Source organism: Emydura macquarii, unplaced genomic scaffold, assembly GCF_026122565.2.
Source record: "Emydura macquarii macquarii isolate MOO-44397 ecotype Brisbane River unplaced genomic scaffold, CSIRO-AGI_Emac_v2 contig_1790, whole genome shotgun sequence".
NCBI classification, from domain to species: Eukaryota; Metazoa; Chordata; order Testudines; family Chelidae; genus Emydura; species Emydura macquarii.
Window position 1 is genome coordinate 14,671,321 of NW_027131927.1, and position 20,936 is coordinate 14,692,256.

General features: G+C 46.6%; 1 protein-coding gene across 4 annotated transcripts in view; it reads right to left on the reverse strand.

Moving 5' to 3' along the window:
* The window catches only part of LOC137158919 (UDP-glucuronosyltransferase 2A2-like), a 39,039-nt gene that overhangs the window by 6,622 nt on the left and 11,481 nt on the right, over nucleotides 1-20,936 (reverse strand). The window contains exons 1-4 of one of the 4 annotated variants that reach the window (XM_067556923.1): nucleotides 15,643-16,394; nucleotides 12,207-12,858; nucleotides 3,802-3,950; nucleotides 393-524 (exon numbers count right to left, since the gene is read on the reverse strand). In XM_067556923.1, the coding sequence (XP_067413024.1) occupies nucleotides 393-524; nucleotides 3,802-3,950; nucleotides 12,207-12,858; nucleotides 15,643-16,359 (1,650 nt within the window). In that variant the 5' untranslated portion in view covers nucleotides 16,360-16,394. Of the gene's footprint in view, nucleotides 1-392; nucleotides 525-3,801; nucleotides 3,951-12,206; nucleotides 12,946-15,635; nucleotides 16,395-20,936 lie in introns of those variants that run through there. The other 3 variants (XM_067556921.1, XM_067556922.1, XM_067556924.1) reach the window with 3 other exon arrangements.

Consider the following 20,936-nt stretch of genomic DNA (forward strand, 5'->3'; position numbering starts at 1 on the left):
GGCACAAGGTGGTGAAGTGGTTTGCTCAAGGTCACCCAGCAGTCCAGTGGACAAGCCAGGAATAGAACCCAGTCCTGTGCTCTATCCACTAGGCCACACTGCCTCATTATGGTATGGAACTCACCCCCACGTGGGTTTGTCCAAGTGAAATATTATAAATTCAATTTCTATGGCCACTCAGGACTCAAACCTGCTTCTTTGCAAGTCCTAAACCCACTGACTCCAATTGGAGCTGCAGGGGAAAAAAAATCAGATTTACTTATAGTTAGGTGAAATAAAGAGCCTACCTTTAGGCAATGAAGTTTGAAAGCTGTGGCCTGCGGGAAGCAGGGATTTTACAGCAGTGCTGCTGATCCTGTTGGCAGGAACGCAGTTCACTTACAGAAACTGACCTTTTGTGGAATCTGGCTGAGTGCCCAGGCAACCATGTTACTTTTCTCATCCGTTAAGTTGTAAATCATTGAGCCCAGAGAAAACACCACGATCCCATGTTCCCCTGAACTCTGGACAAACGCTTCCATTTCCTAAAGAGAGACAAGAGCCTTTTAATTTTGGAAAGCAGCCACCCCATGCAGTTCACAGCACACGTACAGAGCGAGTCAGACCCAAAACCTCAATACTCTAACCTGAAATGTGGAAACATAACACTACTTTTTCCTTAGAATCCAGAAATCTATCACAAAAAATCCAAAGGGAGAAAGGCACAACTCAGTCCACCATGCCCTAGCCTGGGTCTTTTGCAGACTGACTGCTGATCTCAGCTTCCCTACTGAGCCCCCCTAGCCTGCAAGCAGGACCAGAAACCCCTTAAAATTACAAGCTGTCACTTTAAATTCTAACCCAGTTTTCAATATATGGCACACTATGAAAGGCATTCAATAGAAACACACATTGTAAGCTGCATATGTTTATGTAAATGTAAAGATTATCAAAGAGAAGATTAAAATGTTATTTGATCCTGGTCTCTAAGCACCTGGTATGGAAGAAGATTTCTTATAGCAGAGGGTTTTTTAATCTAGCTGACACAGCCATAATGGCTAGGGTTTTTTTAAAAAAAAAAGATTGCATGAGTAGCTGGTTTAACAAAGCTTTTATCGTTATCGTTGTTTGTTAGCTGTTAAGTACAGACACATGCCTGGTGCCGTACAAAACTAACCAGAGCAGTCCATCAGTCCTAGCTGACGCAGGCTATGTCTATACTACACACCACTTTCATCGGCACAGAGTGTGCACACAACACACTGCAGTGAAAAGCACACCAGGCTGCGGTGCGCAGCTGCATAAGTCAGTGAAAGGCGCTGGTGGAGGGGAGGCAGCAAGGAAAGACTCAGCCTCTCCCTGCTGCCTCGCCTCGCCAGAGCCTTTCCCCGCTGCAAAAGCCTCTCCCAGCAGCCTCCCACCCTGCCAGAGGCTTCCCCTGCTGCCAGAGTCGTCTTCTGTGTCAGAGAAAGGCTCTGCCAGTGCGACGCTATGCTGCTAAAAAGAGTCATATGGATGTGGTAGTCTCCACTTGGGTGAGTAGCGAGCCGTGGAAGGTGGGTAAATACTGTGACACCCTGTGTCTGAAAACAAGACCCCCCAAAACCCCATAAACCCCATGCTCACCAATGTCATAACATTAGGATAAGTTCTGTACAAAGTATGCCTAGTGTGGTATTATTTTAAAAGTCTGGATCTGCTAAACATTAATATCCTGTCAGATTGTATGTACTACCATAGTATGGGAAGTGATAAAAAATCGTTGTAAATGCTACTAGAACATGGCGCAAGGCGGGAAACTCCCACAAACAGTCTTTTCAGCACAACAACGGAGTGGCCAGACAGCGTCAACGGCTCTCTCACCCATTCAAGAAAAGATCCCACTTCCGGGAATTGCTGACAGCAAGGCTTCACTGTAGAAGCACATTCACAGTGGTGTTGCTTGACCAATGAGAAGCAGCCACCACGTCACATGCCTGGCCAGTTCTAGTAGTAGCAAGCTGAAGCAGGTGTGAGAGCAGCACAACATTGTCCCTTAGCTTCTCTCTCTCCCTAACTCAACACCTGAAGGATTAGCTAGAAGACAAAAAGACTTTGAAAGGGCGAAAGGGGAGTTCCAGGCAGGAAAAGTTGCCCAATCTGTGTTTAAGAAACTGCTTGCACCAGCTAACAAGGGGTAGACGTTGCTAATCAAACACTGGTATTAGTGTGTAGTACTCAGACTGCGATCTGATGTTTATTTCATTTGGTAGTGTCTTTTAATCTCTTTATATTTGCCACATATAATCACTTAGTCTATTGTCCTGTAGTTAATCAACTTGTTTAATGTTTTATCTCAACCAGCGTGGTCTTGAATTGGAGGGTCTAGGAATCTTAGCTCCGTGACAAAAGCTGTTGCATGTCTTCCCCGCAACGAGGAGGGAGCGGGCTTATTAATATAATTTGGGGAATACACTCCTTTTGGCGCAGTTCTTACAAACTGGGAGAGGGATGATTGGCTGGTGCCTCTCTATTGTTGGTTCATGAGTGGCTAAGCAAGGCACTCAGTGTGGTGTGTCTCTGCCTGTAGATGGCTGTATAAGGGCTGGTCTACACTAGATAGTTTGGTCGACAAAAGCCAGCTTTTGTTGACAAAACAGCGGAGATGTACACATTCGTGTAAGTCCCCTGCTACGCCGACATCATAAAACCACCTCGACGACAAGAAAATTGACAAGAAAACCAGCTGGGAGTGGGGCAAAAAGCCCTGGTCGGCTGGACCCCAGCTCCCGGCTGGGAGCAAGGATGGGAGAAGTGCAGGAACGGGCAGTCGGGGGGGCAGCCTGCCCGGAGCATGGGAGCCTGTGGGGCTCCCGGCACAGAACGGAGAGACCACACTGCCCCTCTTCGGTCAGTCCTGGTGAGGTCAACTTATTTTTCCAGTGTAGACCAGGCCTCAGTGTAGCTTGCTGACAGCATCATAGAGTTCACCCGCCCACCTCCCTAGGTTGTAAATAGGACAACACATGGCATGCCCCGCCCAGTGCAATACATGCCCCAATAGCAACTATGTGGGTGAAACCAGACCATCAGGACAACACTCTCCAATGATATAGGACAAAAATATCCTATCACCTGTGGGTGAGCACTTTCCACAGAGCGATCACTCCATATCTGACCCATCAGTCCTCATCCTCAAAGAAAACCTGCACAACACTTTCAAAAGAAGCTTACACTCATAACTTTGCTATGCACTAAAAATCAGGGATTGAACAGAGGACACTGAATTTACGGCTTAATACAGCAATCTGTAGCTCCCTAACAGCCCACCCAGCTGCTCATCCCCCTCTGCCTCCCTATCACTGGAGAGATGTTAACGGGCCACTTCACCTTGAATGATCCCTTGAAATACGTGTTAACTACGAACGATAACAATCCATTCCACCTTGTACTTAGCTGCCACACTCTGAGTATGTTTTCCAGACCCAAAGAAGAGTTCTGCGTAAGCTCGAAAGCTCATCTCTCTCTCACCAACAGAAGTTGGTCCAATAAAAAAATATTCCCTCCCCCACTTTGTCCCCCCAATAGGCAGACAGGTTATTGACTATAGGCCAGATCCTGAGCTGGTGTAAATCAGCATAGCTCAAGAACTGGCCCTTTATTTTCAACCAGCAATGGAACATCATCCTGCAGCGACGCATAATAGATTTCTCTTGCCCAAAGCTGATATTGTTCTCAGTGAGCGTCTCAGGATATGGCCTACCCTGTCTGTGGAAAGCAGAGAAACAAACAGTTATTGCTCTGGTGGACAGATGACTAGGTCAAGGGAGAGTATTAAGATACCTCAGGTAAAGGCTTTGCAGGCTGGCAGTGGAGTCCCCCAACAAACTCAAAGTTAGGCAGGAAAGGGCGAGGGAATTCAAAATCCCAGTACGTTCGGATCAGCCACATCTCTGCTTTGCCCATTGTTTCACACAGCGTCGTGGGCCTTCCTGCCAGCAAAAGATAGGGAGTTAAAATTAGCCGCATGAGGAAGCCATCTTGCTGATTGTCAATTGAAAGATACTAGCCCTACATATCAGAACTGGCAATCCAGGACACTTGTGTGGCCGTGTGGCCTAGTGAACAGAACTGGGATGCAGGAGACCTGGGTTTTACCACAGCTCTGCTACCGACTTGTTGCATAACCTTGGGCATGTGACCTCACCTCTCTTTCCCCTCTCACCCTTCAGTCTGACATCTACACACACAAGCTGCACGGGTTTACCTTAAATTGGGTTAGTCAAAATGGTGCAACTTTGTATCTGGACTTTCTTATAACCCATTTTTGACAGATCTATTAGGTTTGCTGGTGCCTGTACTTTACATAGGTGAAGTGAACTGATATAAGTGTCCTCACAAAGTTACAGAGGTTTAACAAAATTGGTATAAAATTACACCTTTAACTGAATCGCTACAACTGTCTGTTTAGACCAGGCCTCAGAGTGTAAACTCTTCAGGGAAGAGATTATGTGTTTGTCTAGCGCTTAGCACAAGGACACTCTAGCTCAGGGGTGGCCAACCCGTGGCTCGCAAGCCGCATGTGGCTCTTTTGTCTACAAATGCAGCTGGTGGCTCTTTGCATGTGGCTCTTTGCTCTTTGAAATTGACAAGCTTTTTGGAGGAGGGTAAGAGAGGAGGGGAAACTGACAAGTGAAATTGACAAGCTGGGGCAGAAATTGAAATTGACAGATCAGCGGGAATTTTTGGGGGAGGGTAAGAGAGGAGGGGAAACTGAAAAGGTAAACGTGGCTCTTTGCGGCTCTTCGTCTCTGACTGGCTGGCCACCCCTGCTCTAGCTGCTACTCTCAGATCAATAATATGAAACTCCCTCTAGAGTCTCAATCACTGATCACATCTAGGAAGATCGTCAATGAGGCAGCCCCATGTCCTGCCCTGTTCAGCACCTGAAGGGTTGACTAACAGCATTTCCACGCCAGCATGACATATGATACAGTAAACTTTGATCACCACACGGGTTGGTTAGTATGCAGCGTTATTGTAGCTGTGTCAGTCCCAGGATATTGGAGAGACAAGGTGGGTGAGGTAATATCTTGTATTGCACCAATTTCTGTTGGTGAGCGAGACAAGCTTCCAAGCTTACACAGAGCTCTACTTCAGTTCTGGTAAACATACTCAGGCCTGGTCTATGCTACCTGGTTAGGCTGATGTAAGCTGCCTTGCATCGACCTAGCTGTGTAAGAGTCTTCACTTAAATTTGGCTCTCGCCAACGTAAGTGCCTCTCTGTGTTGATTTAGGCTATGTCTATACTCGTTGCAGTTGTGCCACTGTAAGATCTCCCATGTAGTTGTTCTCTCACGCTGACATAATTAAACCACACCCAAAGAGCGGTGGTCGTTATGTTGGTGGGAGAGCACCATGGGGGCGGGGAGAAACAGCTGGAGTGAAGGTTGTTAGTGGGTTATAGATTGCTATAATAAGCCATAAATCCAGTGTCTCTGCTCAGTCCATGATTTTTAATGTCTAGTGAAGTTATGAATTTAAGCTCCCAGGATCATCTTTAGAAAGTGTTGTGCACTGAGTAGAGAATCTGGATTTATGGCTTACTCCTGCCATCCCCTTCCTTTCCTCCCTGTGACTGGAGGGGTGTTAACCAGACATGTCAGCTTGAATGGTCCCTTGAAATACGTGTTAATGACTTATGATAACAATCTGTTCCACCTTGTTTTTAGCTGTGACACTGATTCTGAGTATGTTTCCCAGACCTGAAGAAGAGTCATGTGGTTCGAAAGCTTGTCTCTCTCACCAACAGAAACTGGTCCAATAAAGCAGTGTTTCTTAACAACCGGTCCATGGACGGGCACTGGTCCCTGAGATCTCCCTGACACAGTATAGGAAGCCGGTCCCTGCTATCAAAAAGGTTGAGAAACACTGCAATAAAAGATATTCCCGCACCCACCTTATCTCACAGGTTAATTAAGGTGATTACAAAGCTGGGTCGCTATCCATTAGCCTTGGACCATGGATGAAAAAGCGCATTTGGAAGGACCTTCCTCCTAAGAAATCTGGTACTTAACTGATTTATGAAGTGGGAGTTTCAGAAGGGCTCAGTGTTGGCCCAGCTGTGGGAGTTTTACCATTGACTCCCCTCAGAGTAGACATATGTCAAGACACTGCTTATGAAAAAAATCACACCCGTAACATCTAAGTGCTTCTTCCCAAAGGCAGTTGGGTCCCTACTCCCATTGATTTGCCACAGAAGTCAGACACCCAGCTCCTTTAGGCACTTTTGATAATTCTGCCCTATAAATGTTACCAGGTTTACATATAATATGTCAGCAAATTCCCTCTGGATCTAAAAAGTATTTGCTTCAGCTTGAGAGACCTATCCCATATCCTCCATCTGGAGCAAAGAGGATGAATCTCTGATTTAAGTGCAAACTCAATTCAGCCTTACCTATGGAGCCGTGACTGGTGCTGCCATAAGGAATTGCCAGCACAGATAAAGAAGATAAAGACCATAGCATTTGCTCCCCAGGATAAGAGCATTTGCTCCCCCTATAACCACCATTACCTTTAACTCTCACCCCTTCGCTGAACACTCTAGAAAGAAGCAGGCTGGGCAATGTGTCCAGAAGATTAACAAATCAAGGCTTTGATGGAGCAAGTGGAAGAGCATCCCTGCCATCTTGTGTAAACTGGAGCAACTTGAGCACATCCCTGGCCTTCTTATGTGCCATTCCCAAACACACCTGCTGCCAGCGCTGGCCAACCTGGATCATCCCACAGCCACTTCCTAATGATACTGAGGTCCCATACGGCGGCTCCTTCTCATTATAGCCCATTTCAGACATCACAAGCCGAGCTTAGCCACGCTAGTACTGGACAACAGGATGCTGGAGAGCAGTGTTGACAGGGCACCAAGCGAGACCTCCCTCTGGGCCAGGACTAAACAAATGCCCCAAAAAGCAGACTGAACTCCTTACATATCCTGCTCTCAACGGTGCCCCCAAACACCCCCTGCAGCATCTATTAGATACAGGAGAGGGAGGAGGTATTAATGCCTGTGTACAAGCACTGGAAAGACCTCATCTGGAATACACTGTACAGTTCTGGTCACCCATGTTCAACAAAGATGAACTTAATCTAAAACAGGTGCAGAGAAGAGCTATGAGAATGATCAGGGAACTAGAAGGCTTATCTTATGAGAGGAGATTGGAAAAGGGTGGCTGGTTTAGTTTCAGAAAAAGAAGGCTGGGAAGGAACATGATTGCTTTCTATAAAATCATTAAAACATAAAAACAATACCAGGGAGGGTGAAGAGCTATTTAAAACCAAAGAACAATGTTGGCACAAGAACAAGTGGATATAAAAAGTGGCTGTAAACTAATTCAGGCTGTCAATTAGAAGGTTTCTAACCATCAGAGGGGTGAGGTTCTGCAACAGCCTCCCAACAGAAATTGTGGGGCAAATACTTTAATTTTGAGAGAGAGTGGGACAAATTTATGAATGCGATTGTATTGACATGGTTGCTTGTGATGGCAGGGGGCAGGGCTCAAGAGCCCTGGGCTCACTTCTGGTTTATGCCTTATGTTCCTAAAGCTCATGCTTCAAGGTTTCAACCAGCCACTAGTAGGGGTCAGGAAGGGACACCCCAGTGTATTCGGAGAGGATTTTTTAATCTCCTTCCTCTGAAGCATCAGGGGAGATGGGACATTGGATAGGAAGGGCCAGGGCGCTGATGTGGCATCAAGCAGTCTCTCTCTCTCTCATATGCTCAGCTCGCTGGCTCTTGCTCAACATGCTCAGGGTCTCACTGACTGCCCTCTGTGGGGTCAGGTTGGCAGTGACCTTGGGGGTTTTAACCTTCCTTTGCAGCGTGTGGCTGTGGGTCACTTGCCAGGATTATCTGGGTCTATCTCAGAGAATCATTTCCCTGCCACTGCAGGGGCCTTGAGCACTGCTGCGTCTCGGTCCCTCCGCTTCTCGAGTGTCCCGTGAGTCTCATCTACTTCGGTCTCATTTCCATCGCTGAGTTTCGTGTGCGCGTGCTGGTGGCCAGTGACACAGAGGAGGTCAGGCTAGAATGATCTAGTGCTTCCTTCTGGCCTTAAACTCTATAATTTTAATGTTGTCCTGCCATTTCTTCTCCTAAACTATCAAATGCTGCAGTTCAGTGGGAGGGTAAAATGATTCCTACTCTATAAAGACTAGAAAGCACATCCGTAGCCACAAGGGTACCAGGTACTAGAAGAAGGTAAATGGTTATTCTCCTCCTACATCTTACAGGCTTTGGCATTTGGATTTTAGTTTTGCCCTTAGAAACTGTAGCCTAAGGGGCTCACCTCACCGCTGGGAACAAAGTCTGCTGGGGAGAAAGAGGAGAGGAACTGTTAGAAGGTAAAAGAAGCTGGAACAATTGACAGCAGTAGTAGCAATTCCAGCCTGGGAGGTTTTGGAAGGAAGTCCTTGGACACGACTGGCTCCCTCTGCCTGGCGTAACTGATTACACATGGCAGAGGAAAACAGAAGAACCAGCATCTGTATCTTGATAGGTCACCAAGAAGCTGTCATCTCTTCCGAGGCCACACGTTACAAGCCTCTTCAATGACTCCCAGTCGTTCCCCTGCAACTGCAGGGACATCATATCATGGGACAGGTGAAACACCATTCTACAGACTCTCCATGAAGGACAGACACCCTGTCCGTCAGTCCCCTAGCCAGTAGGTATGTATGAAGGAGGAGCTGGGATTGCTCCTGCACAGCTGCTCCACCGTGTTCCCCTCCGAGAGCCACAAAGCATAGACGAGGGATTTCAAGCAAAATGATCTGAGAGCAAAATAACAAACTCAGCTTCCTGCAACAGCAGGGGGTCAGCCTGATGCTGTCACAGCTCTGCTTGCCCATTGCTACGAACTCTCTGACTTTCATCATGGCTTTTCAGGAGGCTTTCCAGGGGCAGCTCATATATCCACAGATGCAGGACGTCCTCCTTGCAGCCACCAGTGTCTCCTTGGTAAAGGGCCCTGGGGAAAAGTCAGCTGGGGAAGAGGGCTTGGAACCGATGAGCAAAGTCACAGAAGGCACCAGCGTGGCTACCCCTGAAGGAGAGTTTTAAGCTTATCCAGTGGCTGCTATTGGTAGGCCAGGTCAGCACTTTCCCACAGGAACCGGAGACCCAGCAGCACGTCTGAACCCACAGCGCCCGGGAAAGCCACTTCCCCAGCGCTTTGACTGTACATTCCTGTGGGGCGCTTTCGCCTCCTCCCTGCCCAAAGTAAACATCCCCACAGGCAGCCCACGGCTGTCCCTGCCCGAAGCAACTGACCTCATTGCAGAACACAACATACCTAACTGGAGAAGAAGAGCAGGGGGAAGCAGGGAAGGCTCTGCAAGAACCCAAGCCTGACTTGGGTGACTGATCGTTCTGCTAAAGGGGCCAATGAGTTAGACAGCAGTACCGGCAAACTGCTCCCCTGCTGGGCAGCTGATAATCATATAGGCATTTGCTCTCATTTCTTCACAGACACAGTTTAAGAATAGAGTCCATAGCTGACAATACTATAAAGACCTCTCACATCATCAGACTACAGCATGTCTGTATTTTGCTGGGCCACTTGTTATATTGGGCTAACAATGCTTCCCCACATCTTTAAATTGTGTTGAGATCTACAGATACAGCACTGCAGACATATACAACATTGTTAGTAGCCTTATCTTTTTCAGATGGGTTAACTAAGGCCCAGAGAGAGTCAGTGATTTGGTTGGGAGGGCCTCTGGCCTAGGGGTTAGGGTATTGGCTGCCTTCTATCTGATACATAATTTGTTATGATCATTTATCACTTTTTTCTGATGCTGAGGGGGAAGGTAAGCTGTGCTGCACACGGACGCCTCGCCAATACAGGCCTTGAGCCTGCACATACAACTTTACTCAAGTAAGTGGTCTCAATGTGCAAAACATTTCAAAAGCTTCCCCCTGGCATGGTCCTAGAGCCCAGGCTCCAGCCCGAGCCTGGACATCTACATCGTAATGAAACAGCCCCCGCGAGCCCCAGTCAGCTGGCGCTGCAGTGCAGGCATACCCTAAGTGTCTTAGGGTCAGCTTTTCAAAGATAGTTCGGTGCCTAAAGATGCAGATAGGTGGCAGTGTGGAATTTATAGCTGTGCCTAGGCAGGTTAGGTGCTTAACTCCCACTGAAACGCAAAAAGACAAACTCACATAGGTGCTGGTCTAAGTCCTACTTAGGCACCTACATTACCTTCGTCCATCTGTTCCTTAGTCACTGTCGAAAATGGGACTTAACTGTGCTCGAAAATGTTACCCACTGACTGCATTGGAACTATCACATGGCTAAAGTTCAGCACATACCTCGTCTTTGCTGGAGCAAGTCTTCAGGTAGCTATCTGAACACAGTCGTCTTACCGACCATGTCAGTTACAAAACTCAGGCACTTCCGAGCACGGAAATGAGTATTTAAGATCACACATCTTACAGTGCCCATAAAATAAACAAACAATATTCTTATAACATACAAGATAATTAATATTATCATCACAATCTTAGGCCCCACTTCAGGAAAGCACTTAAGCACATGCTTAGGTCCCATTGACTTCAAGTTAAAGCGCAGGCTTAGACACCCTTCTTGAGTAGGGATACTTTACTGAACTGGGAGCTTAACTCTGACCCTGACTGTGCCCACATTCAGGACACGTTTGGCGACGCTTAAGGCTTTGTGAACACAGGTTTCTAAAAACCTAAGATCAAGAGAAGTGTTTCTATGACGTTAAAATTCATTTAAAATGTAAACAACTTATCCTTAGAGAATCCTCCGCTGTCCCTGCAGGCCTGTGCTCACATGGGAAGACCAGGAAGTGAAACGGATTAGAAACTTTTATAAAACCTAATCATCCAAGCTCAGAGAAATGCAAAAATTGATCAAACAGTGAAAAAAAGTTACACCTAAAATTTCTTTCAATATTAACATCTGGCTTCATTTGTAAGGCTCAGAAGGAAAATTTTTTTTTTAAGGTATATGGGTCAGTCCCTCAGCATAGTGCAATGCCAGTTTAGGACCAATGAAATCTGGCCCATGATTTTAAACCTGAAATTGTGTCCTTTTCAGAGCTAAGGAAAACTCCATGGGTGTTGGTGAAGAATTGCAGCTTTTAAACATTTCGCTATTGCATGATGGCAGTGACTGTGTCATTCCATACTAGGGAAAGAGTCAATTACATCATTTTAAAGTTAAACTAATGCTATGGTGTGGGAAAATTCAAGTAGAGGAAACAAGTTTCTTTGAGTGGCTTGAGGTATACGAAGGAATTTGAGACGAAGGGGGAATTACAGTGAATAGGGGGTTTTCTTCTATCTTTCTTTATTCATAAATAGATGCATAAAATTCATTGATCCAAAGCCCACTGATATAAACAAAGACTCCATTAACTTCAATGGGTTTTGATCTGGCCCTCACTGCAGAGGATAAGGAAAAAAATTCCAACTGTATTTCAAATGATGGAATTCATGTAATAAAGGGAAAGAGATAATACCACACACTTTTCAGCACTGAAAAATGCACAAGACTTTATAAAAGTTGCCAGCAGGCTTGTTTAGAAAACCCTGAGAGCTTTATGAGAAAAATCTAGAGTCACGGGATTTGTATAATTTGTTTCCTGCACCGAACAGCAGGGACATATATCAATTAATGTAACACTATTAGAGGTTGTGTGAGAAACATGACTGGGGCACCCTTGGCTATTTTAAATTCTGTCCAGAGATGCTCAAAATGCTACCAGGCCTCTGGGACTCTGCTGTTGATAATGGGACAGAATTATCCCTAGTATAACTCCATTGCCTTAAATCAAATTACAACAGAGAGGAGTTTGACTGACCGCAGCAGGGCAGTGGCTCCAGCAATTCCAGCCTCAGCTACAGGAGTTCCTGTCTTTCAAAATTGAGAGCCTAAAAATTAGGCCCTTCAGTGCCTATTTAGGCACCTAAACTAGAGACCTGATTTTCTAAGAACCCAGCAGCTCCCATGGAACTGAGCTTGAACCACTCCAGCCAAAGTCATTGGGAACTGCAGGCACTCAGCCCCTGTGAAAAGTCAGGCTTTGGAAGAGAAATTGCTCAGCGCTCTTGAAAAATCAGGCCACTTAGGCACCTAAATTCAGTTCCTAACTTTAGGCCCCCGATTTTTAAAGTCTTGGCCTGGGCCAAAAAGCCATGTCTGTCCAATGACTGTCTCACCTAAGACATCACTATAATACAGATTCCACTCATCCGCCCAGAAATTCAAGAAAAACACATCATGGTAAATATAAAGCAGCAAATTTGTCATCTTCTCCATGAAGGACATCCTGTCCGTCAGTCCCCCCGTACTGGCTGGCACGTAGGAAGGAGGGGCTGGAAGCCCCCCACACAGCCGCTCCACTGTGTTCCCATCAGAGAACCGGAAAGTATAGACAAACGGGATTTCAAGCAACTCTGCTACCAGCTCACCCCCCGGAGAAAAAGGGTCTGAGATTAGAATATCAAACTTTGCTTGCCGTAGCTTTGCTATCAGTGTGGCGTTCAGCACAACACTGTCACAGGTCTGCTTCGACATCTCAGTAAAGACTGCCATGCTTTCTTTCATTTTCTCCATGCTCTCCCAGTAGGACAGATTGGGTAGCTCATAGATCCACAGTCGCAGGAAGTCCTCCAATGCGGCCGCCAAGGTCTCCTTAGTAAAGGGCACTGGGAGGACCTCAAATGTAAATGGGGAAGATGGCTCATTGTGATCGATGAGCAGATTTGCTGAAGGCACTAGCACAGTCACACCGTGGCCCCGAAGGGAGAGGTCCTCCAGCACCAGTTTTATATTGAGCCAGTGACTGGCATCAGTGGGCCAGACCAGCACCTTCCCACAGGCTCCTGAGCCCCAGCAGCACATCTGAACCCACAGCACCAGCAAAAGCCACTTCTTCAGCATCATGGCTGCACGCCTGCAGCTCTGGTCTGAGCTAAGTTCAGTTCCAAAGTCCTCAGTGTAAACAACTCCAAGCACAGCCCACAAAGATTGGATCCTGAATGTGTTAATCTTGATACAAGGATAAGGTAATTTCATTTCAAAAATACCATATATGGGTGGGGAAAGGCTCAGCAGATACTAAACCCTGTCGTGGATTTCCTAGGATTCTCCTACAGGAGAAGGCACCGTTCCCCTCTGCAGGACAACTGTTGTTATGCAATGGGTGGAGAAAGTGGCTGTGGAGGTAGCTGAGGTTTCTTTCCAAGGAAGAAGGAGCGATCCATCCTTCGATGGTACAGCCTGGACCACTCTATTGTCTTTCCACAGGAAACTCTGCATCACCCTTACCGCCCAGCCTGCCCTACTCACGAATCCCTGGGGCACAGTCAAGGCCAGAGATTTTTGCATCCAAGGCCCAGCATGACATGGCTAGTGCTCATAGGTCACAGCGCAGCCATCACACACTCGCTGGTTTGAACATTAGCCCCTGTTTTTATCATTCGGGGGGAAGTTGGGTAGGAATCTGGCCTCTCTGCTTAGGGTTCTCTTCAGCAATTCAGGGAATGCCGATTCTGGATCAACCCATTAGCCTTTGGGAGCCTCTCTTTCTGTTGAAGTGCCCATTCTCAGAGCAGATAGATGGCAAACATCTGGCTTCTTCATTATCTTCCCTGAGGGCAAATTCTATGTCTGTGGTTTGTTCACAGAAAAGCCTCCTCCCCCCTCCAGCAAACTCTCACAGTTTTAACTACCTCTTGATGCCAACAAATAACTCCTCTCTAGCACTGTTTAGGCATGTGGCAAGCTGACACTCCTACTGCTCTGCAGAGGCGCCTATGACTTCAGCTACTGGTTTGCAGTGGTTATTTGCTTCACCTGAGCCACATCTTTAAAGGAAATTGCCACAGCCTGAATTTGTAAAACACCTTTTCTTGGCATTTATTATTAAATGTCTGGTATTACCCGACTCCTCTAGCTGGCTCAATTCCTCATCCAGGCAGCCACCTTCCACTGTGGTCTGTGACCCTTTGACTTTCTTTTACAGGTGATTTCTCAGCTCCTTAAGTCCTCGCTGCAGCTCATCTCTGTTAGCAAGTTCCCAATTGGCCAGAGCTTTCTTGATCTCCCCCAATTCATGGAAAAACCTTCTGGGCCCTGGCAGTCAGGTTTCTTGTCACCTCACTGATCTGTCTTACCATTGCAAACGGGGAGTGTTGCAACTCCAGACCATCTGGGCTCTTTGTAGTTGCTATTCCAACAGAGATTTCACCTCAGCCTGCACGTCATCCCTCAGGCCATTCTGGGAAAGATGCTGCTTTAATTCCTTTTGCAAAGTCTCCAATTGTTTCGGGCCTTGTTTTACTTCCTTTTGTCCATCTTTGATTTCTCTGAGCACTTCCATTATTTGTTCCATCTTCATTCAACAGGAAGGTCAACTCACAAGCTTTCCCTCTGAAACCTGGATCCCATTTTTGGCCCTGAACATTGGCCAAAGTTCAGGGTCCTGTGATAGCATCCATTAGCAAGAGGAATTGAGAAAGGAGACAGGTATTTCTGTGAACCAATCCTGTTTACTTTAAAGAGCGCACAAAGTCCTGTTTCCTTGAACACAGGAGGAATCAGACAGCAGGGGGCAGTGTCTTTGCCTGCAGTTCCAAGTCTTTCAGTCAGCACTCTGCTCAAAAACATCACTATAGAGGCGTTTTTCCCTCAGGGCCATTCCTCAGTGCTTGTTCAGCTGTCTCCTTGGCTTGCTGATCCTTTTCTCTGAGCTTCTCCGGTATTTAATCTGCTTTTCTCTCACACACAGGCACAATCCAATCCATCCCCCACCTCCGAGATTGTTATCAGATCACAGAGGAGCATTTTGGGTCACATGACAACTCCTACTCCAACCTTGCATGTGATGACTTTGTTTTAGGCAGAGGCCCCAAACGTTTCAGCTCTCTGGTTCCACAAAGAAGCTTAACTAGTTTTTTTACATTTATCCAGAATGAGGAGCAGCTGTTACACCCACTCATTTCCAGACGGTTTAACCCAGCCTATGACAGTATTTATATGACCTTAGTATTTGAGCACCTCACAGTGTTTAATGTATTTGTCCCTGTGAGATAGTGCAGTGCTGGTATCCCCATGTACAGATGGGGAAACTGAGTCACAAAGAGACCGAGGCCTTGTCTAAACACAGGATTTTTTTGTGAGGGGGAAGGGGAGGTTAAACCAGTACAATTATTTCCATGAGGGGTGTGTTTTTTGGATTTGTTTTTTTTTAAAACCAAAATAGCTATACCAGTATAATCTCTAGCATAGATTCAGTTATGTTGACTTAAAGGTGCCTTGTACCCATATAGCTTATGCCCCTTTCCACATGAGATAAAGCCAGGCTGCTATAAACACCTTTATATATCCCACTACACTACAGGGGTGGTACCATTTTAACTACAGTGGTATAGCTAAAGCAGTACAACTTTTGCATTCAGACAAGCCCTATGTGACTTGCCCAAGGTCACCCAGGAAATTTGTGGCAAGACATGAAGTTGAACAGAGATGTCTGGAGTCCCAGGGTAGCATCCTACCCACTGGACCAGTCTTCCTTTCGGAAAATGCGGCCTACATTTTTGATGTTATGGTATAGGTACAATCACAGCCAACAAGCATACCCTTACCTAAAACATCGCTGTAGTACTGACTCCATTCTCCCCAGAAAACCTGGTGAAACAGAACATCCTGAAAAGCATAAAAGAGCATGTTTTGCATTCTCTCCATGAAGGACATCCTGTCCGTCAGTCCCCCCGTACTGGCTGGCACGTAGGAAGGAGGGGCTGGAAGCCCCCCACACAGCCGCTCCATTGTGTTCCCTTCAGAGAACCGGAAAGTATAGACAAACGGGATTTCAAGCAACTCTGCTACCAGCTCACCGCCCGGAGCAAGAGGGTCTGAGATTAGCAGATCAAACCCCTCTTGCCGTAGCTTTGCTATCAGTGTGGCGTTCAGCACAACACTGTCACAGGTCTGCTTCGACATCTCGGTAAAGACTGCCATGCTTTCTTTCATTTTCAGCATGCCCTCCCAGTAGGACAGATTGGGTAGCTCATAGATCCACAGTCGCAGGAAGTCCTCCAATGTGGCCTCCAAGGTCTCCTTAGTAAAGGGCACTGGGAGAACCTCAAATGTAAATGGGGAAGATGGCTCATTGTAATCGATGAGCAGATTTGCTGAGGGCACCAGCACAGTCGCACCATGGCCCCGAAGGGAGAGTTTCTCTAGCACCAGTTTTAAGTTGAGCCAGTGACTGGCATCGGTGGGCCAGACCAGCACCTTCCCACAAGCTCCTGAGCCCCAGCAGCACATCTGAACCCACAGCTCCAGCAAAAACCACTTCCTCAACATGCCTGCAGCTCTCCTCTGCGTGAACTGAGTTCAGTCCTAAAATCCATCCTGTAAATAATTCCAAGCACAGCCCACAAACACTGGACCCTGAATGTTCCAATAAGGTCATTTCAGTGCAAAAACACCATGGGTGGGGAAAGGCTCAGCTAATATCAAACCCTGTCCTGGATCACCTAGGTTTCTCTTTCAGGAATGAAACGGATGGATTCTCCTGCAAGAGGGAAGACAACCTTCTCCCTCTGCTGGACAGCTATTGAAACACAAGGTGCATTTTCACATCAGTAGGAATACTGTACAATTTGGTTGTCAACCTTTTTTCATTTGCAGATCCTTAAAAAATTTTGAATGGAGATCCGGACCCCTTTGGAAATCTTAGACATAGTCTATGGACCATAGGTTAAAAACCACTGCTATAGCCTTTTAATTGCAAATTATGGCTCCAGGCCAAAGCCCGCTAAGTTACTGTGGTTCTTTCCACTGATTTGGGTCAGGCCCTTATTAACAGGACTTGACCATGGCACTGTAACCACCACTTTCTCTTTCACCAATCACGATGTTCGCCGGCTTATTCATGATTTGTGACTGGCTGATGAATAGTTTCACAGGCGCATTTGGGACTTTGGTGTTTGGGAACACTTTGTCCTGAATGCTGATGTGCGACTGACAGGTCCCCTAAGCCACGGGGTGTGGTTTGTGCCTCCGCCATGGATGAAAGGTGCAGTACCTGAGGAAGTCCTCTGGGGAAAGTCAGTGAGGGTGGGAGGTACTCCAGGAGACAGGCAGGCAGAGGACGCTTTAGGACATCACACTGTCACAGTGCTGCCCTTGCTCCCCAAGTGAAGCGTTTTCGCTAGCTCCCAATTTCTCCATGGTGGTGCGGACAGGGCAGCAGTGCCTCTGCGTCACATGGGCCAGCGCATATTACACCCAAAACATAGGGCCTGATCGCCCTTCTCCCCTGGAACACTCCCAGGGCAAAGCAAAGGGGGACGGGTGCTCCTGAGATGCTCCACGGGGGCTGGCCCCACACAGAATGGGGCAACCCATTAACTCCAGGATCCCCCAAGATCCATGCAGATCTCACAGCAACAGCAAGAGGCCTAGGCAATCTGCATGGAAGTCCTATGCCTTCACACTTGCCCAGGACTCAGAACCGTTCCCTAGCCATGGTGTAATGGAGCCATGATTACAGGAACCTCCACCAAACACAGTCCTTATCACCCTACCCTTGCCCTGTGAGCCCACAGATCCCTGGACCCACAGAGAGCCCTTTGTCGGCTCTGGGAAGAATGGAGGAGGTGGCTGTGAAGGCAGCTGAGGAGCCTTTCCAAGGAGGCAGCGATCCATCCTTGGAGGATGGGTCATGGATCACTGTGTTATCTTTCCATGGGACTCTGCATCACATTTACCTCTGCCCTACCCCACTCCATCACTAGGGCACAATCAGGGCCAAAGCTGTTTGCAGACAATGCTGATTGCGATACTGCTAGTGCATTTAGATATCATGACACACTCAAGCTTGAACTTTAGAGCCTGCTATTATCATTAGGAGGAATATTGGTCTCTCTGCTTAATGTTCTCTTCTGCAGTTTGGGCAATGACACTCTTTATCAACCAGTTAGCCTTTGGGAGCAGAGGATTTCAAGAAAGTGTCCATTCTCAGAGCAGGTATAAGGGTCAGTGCCCGGCTTCCTCATAATATTTCCTGAGGACAAGTGGTATCTGTAGCTTATTTCACAAAACTCTGATAAAAATCAAACTCCAACAAGTTTGACTACTTCTGCCCTGATACCATCAAATCACTCCTCTCTGGCACTTCTCAGGCACATGGCAAGCAGAGACTTTTGCTTCTCTGCTGAACGCACTTCAATTTACTATTACCTCATCCTCCCAATAGCATATATCTGTTTTGTCCACCTCTGACATCAGGTCCGACATCCAGATTGCAAGAGGGCCTATCTTTTTTGTTACTTATCTGCGCAATGCCTAGCCCAGTGGGGCCTGGATTGTGGTTTGTAGGAACTACTATTGAATAAATAAACAATTATCATGAGCATAATACACTGGATTGGTACCTAGAAAAGTAGTTAGTTGATTTGAACAAAGAAATGGGGGGAAAAGATTTTCAAGAACACCTAAGGGGCTTAGGAGTGCATGTTTCTCAATGGTGCCTGTGCTCCTAAATCCCTTAGACATATTTGAAAATCTTTCCTTTGGTCCAGATATTTTTTTAAAGATAGTGAATTTAAACTCTTTATACAGAAGACAAAGAATCAAATAACTTGTGACTTTATAACAGTAGGTTTAATTTCATTTTTTTTTAAATGAATGGCTAGCATTCTGTAGAGCAATGGAAGTCTATCGAACTAGGGAAAATAAACCAGTAGGAATCCATTTGAGATCTAAGTGCATATGGGAAATGATTCTGCTTCTCACCCTTTGAATATCAGCACTATTTGCATTGCAGTAAGCACCCAATATGTGCTAGGTCCTGAACAGACAGACAGGATGACAGTCTAGGCCCCACATTGAGATTAGTCTCAAAAGACAAAAACGGATGAAAGTTTCACCAATTCTACTGCTACCCCCTCTCATTTGGGAAACTTAGTATGCTGCATCTTCATTGGGTGATGTCCCAAATGTCTCCATTTCAACGGGCACTAGTTACTTGTAACTAGTTACTTATTGATCTATTACAATATTTGCTCTGATTACGCCTTAATTTGGGCCATTTGAAACACATTCTTTAACAATGTAGACTAATCAAGACCTGGTTAATAAGCCTTGGCAGGCCTCCTTGATTTCAACTGGAGTTGCATGTGTTTAGCCCCTTTGGAAATCAGGCCTCATTTTGTTATCCTTATAATAAGGTTCAAAATAGAAACTAGATCCCAGAGTGTAAGATGATCAATTCACTGCAAACAGTTAACAGCTTTCAAAATGTTTCATGATTTACCTATTGTGAACGACCTTATCATTACTAATGTCACAATAGAACCTAAACGCCCCAACTGAGACTCAGGCCTTGTTGTGCTAGGAGCTGTACAAACACACAGCAGGAAAGCCTGCAGTTTAAATAGACGAGAAGACGAACAGGTGGGAGAAAGGAAGGATTATTTTACACATAGGAAATGGAGGCACAGAGAAGTGAAGTGACTTGCCCAAGATCACACAGGTAGTTGGTGGCAGAGCTGGGACTAGAATCCAGATCTCTTGAGTCCCCAGTCCAATGCCTTAACCACAAGACCTACTGGTTACATGTTGAGCTGCCTTATAGGATCGTGCCAAAATATACTGACAGAATGATTTTAGGCCCCAGTATCCTCTGCGTGGGAATGATCCATAGAGGGGAGAGAAACATCTATGTTTTTCAACGGGCAGAGTTTCCGAGGGTCTCTCCCATTCTCCTCTGCCTCCCACCCTCTCAGATGCACCACGTCAAGCAGGAAGTTGGCACAGCTGGACACTGAGACCAAGGATTTTTCTTCTCACTACCCCTTTCTAGCTGTAAAAAGAAGTGGCAAGGCCAGAAATGTCACAAGAAAACCTGCTCTCAATCTCTGCTGCCCTGTGTTTCAGACTCTGGCAGTTTGGACGGTCAGTGAATCAACACCCAAACTTTCAGATAGCTTCGGAACTTCTGCAATCACTAGTCTGTCTCTATCACACAGGGCAGATGCTCATACACAGACGGTGCAATCTGTGCAAAGCTACATTCCACCCCTGCACCCAATGAGCCCTGGTAAAGCCATTGCAACAGCTTCTAGTGGGGAACACAGCAAAAGTTGCCAACTCATGTTGGCAAATTATGCCAGCAAAAGTTTTCCGTGTCGACATGGCCCAGGAAATCAAAGCCAGGTGTCTGGGATCACAGATGGGCAGGCGGGCTTACCCACTGGCCTAGACTTCCTTTCACAAAACGCAGCCCTACCTTATCGATATTACAGGAAAGATACAATCACTGCCAGCCTTACCTAAAACATCGCTGTAGTATTGACTCCATTCTCGCCAGAAAACCTGGTGAAACAGAACATCCTGAAGAGCATAAAAGAGCATATTTGTCATCCTCTCCTTGAAGGACATCCTGTCTGTCAGTCCCCCTGTGCTGGCAGGCACATATGAAGGAGGGGCTGGAAGCCCCCCACCCAGCCGCTCCACTGTGTTTCCCATAGAGAACCGTAAAGTATAGACAAATGGGACTCCAAGCTTTTCTGCCACTAGCTCCCCACCCGGCAGTAGCGGGTCTGCAAGGAGAATGTCAAAGGCAGCCTCTCTCAGCATCTTCATCAGCTCCTCGTTCCACACCACCACATCGCAAGTTGCTTTGGTTACAGACTCCATCTGTGACACTAAGTTATACATCCTGGAAGCTGTCTTCCAGTACGAAACATTGGGCAGTTCATAAAGCCACACGTGGAGAAAGTCTTCCATCAGGGACACCATTTCTTCCTTTGTGAAGGGCACAGGAATCACTTCAAAATTGAAAGCGGAAGGTCTGGTGGGATCAGTGCCCAGAAAAAATGAAGGCAGCAGCACAGTCACCTCATGGCCCCTGTCTACAAGCTCTTCTAAAATGG